This window comes from Heloderma suspectum, chromosome 3, assembly GCF_057233095.1.
Source record: "Heloderma suspectum isolate Gila_16-S chromosome 3, 16-S_ref, whole genome shotgun sequence".
Lineage (NCBI taxonomy): Eukaryota > Metazoa > Chordata > Lepidosauria > Squamata > Helodermatidae > Heloderma > Heloderma suspectum.
The window spans coordinates 1,633,065-1,638,454 of NC_139460.1; the positions used below are offsets into that span (position 1 = coordinate 1,633,065).

At 53.4% G+C, this 5,390-nt stretch overlaps 1 protein-coding gene across 1 annotated transcript; it reads right to left on the reverse strand.

Annotated features, from left to right (window-relative positions):
• Nucleotides 1–2,597: 2,597 nt before the first annotated feature.
• LOC146349188 (ubiquilin-1-like) lies at nt 2,598–4,400 on the reverse strand. Its single transcript, XM_084841562.1, has one exon. The coding sequence runs from the start codon at nt 4,398–4,400 to the stop codon at nt 2,598–2,600; it is 1,803 nt and encodes a 600-aa protein (XP_084697688.1).
• Nucleotides 4,401–5,390: the final 990 nt, after the last annotated feature.

The window sequence follows — 5,390 nt, forward strand, 5'->3', positions numbered from 1 at the left end:
ATGAAAAGGACCCACAAACTTTCGTGAGTGAGCAGTAGCAGGATAAAAGCTCTGTGTGAAGAAGCTCTTTGGCTTGTTTCTAGGTGCATTTGTTTTCAGTTTCACCCAGAAGCCATCTCCATCTCTCCAAACTATTTAGAATTGGGGGCAGGGGAGTATTCCCAGCCTAAGACATTGTAATGCTCCAAGAGCTTTGCTTCATGGTGTGAGATGGGAGCGCCCTGGTAGCCCTCTGCAATATCACAGCAATGGAGTGCTGGGAGCAACACCCAGATCTCAACATAGGAACATAAGCAGAGCCCTGAGGCTGGATCAGACCCAGGGTCCGTCTAGTCCAGCATTCTGTTCACACAGCAGCTGACCAGCTGTCCACAGGAAACCCACAAGCAGGGCATGAGCACAACAGCACCCTCCCACCCATGTTCCCCAGCAACTGGTGTGCATCGGCTCACTGGTATTGGAGGTAGCACAAAGCCATCAGGACTAGTAGCCATCAGTAGCCTTCCCTCCAGGAATTTGTCCAACCCCCTTTTAAAGCCATCCACATTGGCCATCACTACTTCCTGTGGTAGCGAATTCCATAGTTTGACTCTGTGCTGCGTGAAGAAGCCCTTCCTTTGATCTGCCCTGAATCTCCCACCAATCAGCTCCATAGGATGACCCTGTCGGGTTCTAGTATTTTGAGGGAGGGAGAAAAATGTCTCCCTTTCCACATTCTCCACACCACACATCATTTTGTTCACCTCTGTCATGTCTCCCCTTACCCTCCTTTCTTCCAAGCTAAACAATCCCAGCTGTTGTAACCTTCTCTCACAGGGGAGATGCTCCAGCCCCTTGATAATTTTAGTTGCCCTTTTCTGCACTTTTTCCAGCTCTACAATATCTTTTTTTTAGGTGTGGTGAGCAGAACTGTACACGGTATTCCAAGTGTGGTCGCACCATAGATTTGTATAGGGTCAGTATGATGTTGGCAGTTCTATTCTCAATCCCTTTTCTAATTATGCCTAACATGGAGTTTGCCTTTTTTTTTACAGCGGCCGCACACTGTGTTGACATCTCATCGAGCTGTCCACCACAACTCCAAGTTCTCTTTCCTGGTCAGTCACTGCTAGCTCAGATCCCAGCTATACTTGAAGTTGGGATGTTTTGCCCCAAAGTACATCACTTTACACTTGCTTACATTGAACTGCATTTGCCATTCGATGGCCATTCTCCCAGTTTGGAGAGATCCTTTTGGAGCTCTCACAATCCCTTTTTGTTTTAACCACCCTAAATCATTTGGTGTCATCCGCAAACTTGGCCACTTCACTGCTCACTCCTAATTCCAGAGCATTTATGAACAGACTAAGAAGCATTGGTCCTAATACAAAGCCCTGTGGGACCCCACTATTTACTTCCCTCCACTGGGAGCATTTGCCATTCCTACTCTCTGCTTTCTGTTCTTTAACCAGTTACTGATCCATAAGAGGACCTGTCTTCTTATTCCATGGCTGCTACGTTTGCTCGGGAGTCTTTGGTGAGGGACTTTGTCAAAAGTCCCCCAGAGGATTCTGAGGCCAAAGAACAGGGATGCCCTCCTTTTCACACCCTGCTTCTGAGATTTGGGATTTGCTCCTGTGCTCCTCTGCATGTAGAACTTGCAAACTCAGCCTGTGTGCGAACTGCCGTAGAGTTGGAAGGGATCAGAAGGCTCCACAGTCCAACCACCTGCCCCAGAGAAAGGACCCTCTATGGATCCAGCTCTGTAGTCTGCAGAGCATAGAGCAAGCAGGGACCATGTGCAATGCAGAAACGGCACGTGCGGAGCAAAGAGCTCAAAGCAACCCATGCAAGTAAGCCACGCTGCAGCCTAAAGGGGCAAAAAAGCTTCTCTGCAGGGAAAGCTCCTTCTTGGCCCCACCACTCAATAAGGTGGAAACATCCACCCACAGAACCATCTAAATGGGGCTGGGGTGGAGCTGGGGAACCCACAGCACTCCTGCTCTGGCCCCTGGCTGGCAGTCCTCAGTGCCCCAGAGCTCAAGGCTAACCGGAAGGCAGGGCAGAGGAAGGAGGCTGCGCTCATAGAGCTGCAGGTGAGATCCACCCAGCTGACTGCAAACTGGAGGACTGAGATGCCGGCCGGAGGGCATCCTGGGAAGGCCACCCTGACCCTCTCCCAGGCAAGGCAGAGCCTGTTCAGATCATCCCTCTTGCACTGCCAGGCACAAGCCCCAGCAGGACAACGGACCCACGGCTAGGAGCTGTCTGGGCAACAAGATGGACCCCTCACCAGCCGTGTCCCAAGGCCTGAGGGCCAGGAGAGCCTGTGCTGTTCCCAAGGGGGCACTGAGGAGGCTGCACGGGAGGAGGGTCTCTGCACCCAGCCCATGCCGGGTGCGGAGACAAAAGCAACAGAAGCCTACTTCCTTCGTGGCTTTGGGGCATGTGCTAGGGAGCTTTTATATGCGGGGCATCCATCGCCCTTCGCCCTGCTCTTTAAGTAGAGCCGCTCTCGCAGCTTGAGTGAAAGAGCACTAAGGCATGCCACAGTAATATCCGCCACGCTGACTTTAGTGTATCAGGTGACCCTACAAGAGGCAAAGGTAAATCTGTGGCTAGGAGGCACGGGGGTTTGTTAGTTTTTCAACTGCTGCACCGAGGTCCCCTTCTGTATCGATTAGAGCCTGCAAGTTCAGTTCCAGGTTCTGGAAGCCCATCGCCCTGAGTTGCTCCAGCTGGAGTCGGTAGAGCGCCGCTGGTGCTTGCTGTTCCATGTCCACCTCCTCTTCCTCGTCTTCCTCTCCCTCCTCATCTGCTTCGGATCCATCGCTTTCCAACTCCAGGCTTTCTGCCACGGAGATGAGGCTCCCTGCTTCGGAGGACGGGCTCTCTCCCCCGCCAGAGTCCTCCATGCTTTCAGGTTCGACGCCTGGGCCTGCCACGGCTTGGAGGAAATCCGGCACTTCCCTCACCAGGGCCAGCAGGCTCATCTGGAGCCGGAGGAGAGCCTGGGCTGCCCTCGGGCTGGCCAGCAGCGCCGCGGCCCCCGACTTGGCCAGCCTCGGGGGGGGCTGCTGCGCCCAGCCTTGCGGCGGCGGAGCTCCGTCACTTCCCGGGGAACCGCAGTGGCGGAGGAATGTCTGAGTGAGGCCGCCAGGAGCGGAGAGCGCAGCCGACATGTTCTGCATGAACTCCAGGTTGTCTGTGAGCTGGTGAACCATGTTCTGGATGCTTTCAGATTTGCTGAGTCCTGGCCTAACGCCGGGACCTAAAGCAAGCAGGATGTAGCCCTGCCCAGCACTGTTACTGGTGCCACTGATGTCGCCATTGCAGAGGTTATCGCCACGGCTGTCGGACTGCGGAGCCCAGGGGTTCGGCAGAGGTTCTCTGTTTTCTGTCCGGGCCAGAGGGTGCATCCCCCCTGAAGACGGCTTGCTCTCCGATGGGGCAAAGGAGTTGCCCTGGAACTGGGCTTGCACCGCGTTCAGCATGGGCGCTTCGATGTCATTGTAGAGCTGCTGCAATGCACTGTACCCGCCCGGGATGCTCTCCAGGTTGCTCAGGGCACGGTCGTGGTTCCTGATGATCTCGTCCATCACGGCTGGGCTGGTGGCCACATCAATCATTTCTCGGAGGAACTCGGAGTTGCTGAGGATGTGGTTGATCTCTGGGTTCTGCTCAGCCAGCTGCTGCATCTGAGGAACGGACATAATCATCTGCCTGACCTGCTCAGTGTCACCAAAGAGGTTCTGCACAAATGGGTGTTGCATCACTTCACTGATCAGCTCCTGCCGGGTCACATCCTGTTCCTGGGCCTCGCTCACAAAGTCAGACACGTCTGTGGCATTCAGGCCCAGAATGTTCATGCCAGTGACCCCAATGAGGAAGCCCAAGAGAAGGGGGTTGTTGTTCAAGCTAGAGGCATCCAGTTTCAGCGTCACAATCTGAAGCAAGAGATTCTCCATCGTCTGGGCAACTAGCTCATGGCAGGAGGCCATCAGTTCTTCTGGCTGGCCATTCCATTCTGACAGGTCCAGACTTTGTTCTGATGGGAGCTCCGTGGAGATGAGCATGTTTGCAGGTGGCCCTTGCAGGAAGGTGATGGGTGAAGCACTCCCCAGTGGCAGCCCTGCATTCCCTGGAGGTCTCCTCTGAGACTTGATGAAGAGGTGGACTTTGGACCTGTCACCAATCTTATGCTGCAGCAACGTATCCTGGTCTTTTAGGATCTCGCCAGCAAAGATCAGTGATAGCTGCTCAGAGGGCGTCTTGAAACGCTCAGAGATCAGCTTCTTGAAGTCCTGGACAACAGTGCTCTCAGCCACCTCAAATTGCTCCTTGCGTTTGAGGGTCTTAACGGTCACTTTGATGACCCGGGTGCCAGTGGCAGGCCCAGGGGGCTTTTTGCTCTCAGACATGGCTGCCCCCAGGTCTGCTGTGATTGACCTTGTGAAAAGGGCAGAGGTTCAGGGAAACGGAGGAGGAAAGGGGGAAGTCTCTTCCCTGTGTGGTGGTGCTTGTGAGGTGAGAAGGGGCCAGTGGTCTGCTGCCCCCCTTTGTCTCAATGCTAGCCAAGGCCAGAGCGCACATACCAGCGAGATGTTACCCCTCTCTTCCACTTGCTCACAACCTGGCAGGTTCCTTCATTTTCCTCTTCTCCCCTCTGTGCTACCCCTGGGGATTCCCTCCCTGCGAGCATGGCTGGACTGTGATGTCACTGCTGATGTCACAGAGAACTGCAAGACCATTGGTGGCTGCACCTCCATGGTTTCCCCTGGTACAGTTTGGCCATCCATCCATCCATCCATCCATCCATCCATCCTTCTCTTTCGAGCACTCCTGCCGAGTGCACTGGGCCTGCTCCGTGGCCTCTCCCAGGCTCCGGAGCCCCCTGCTGAGAGGGGCTAGGCTGCCTCCCACCCCCCGCCCGCTGGCAAGGACGTCTTTGTTCAGGCAGGCCTTTGGCATCTAAACTGGTCTGCTGCTGGGGGGGGGGAGTTAAATGGCTATGTGCTATGCATTCTTCTACTGTTGTGATTTGCTTATGCTTTTGTGTAACTGTTTTTATGGTATGGTTTAATTAAAATTTTGTTTCTAACCTGGATTTTATTATTGTTAGTCACTTTTGCAGGTTTGGCAGGGAATATAATAAAATAAGTAACTATAAAGTGATGAACATTGGGGCAAAACTTTCCTCAATTCATATATACATTGATGGCATCTGAGGTGGTGGTGAATGATCAAGAAAGAGATCATGGAGCTGTTGTGGACAGCTTGATTAAAATATTGACCCAGAGTGAGGATGCTGTGAAAAAGCCAAATTCCATGTTAGGCACAATTAGGACAGGAATCAGAAATGAAACTGGCAATATCATCTTGCCCTTATACAAATCTATGGTGTGACCACA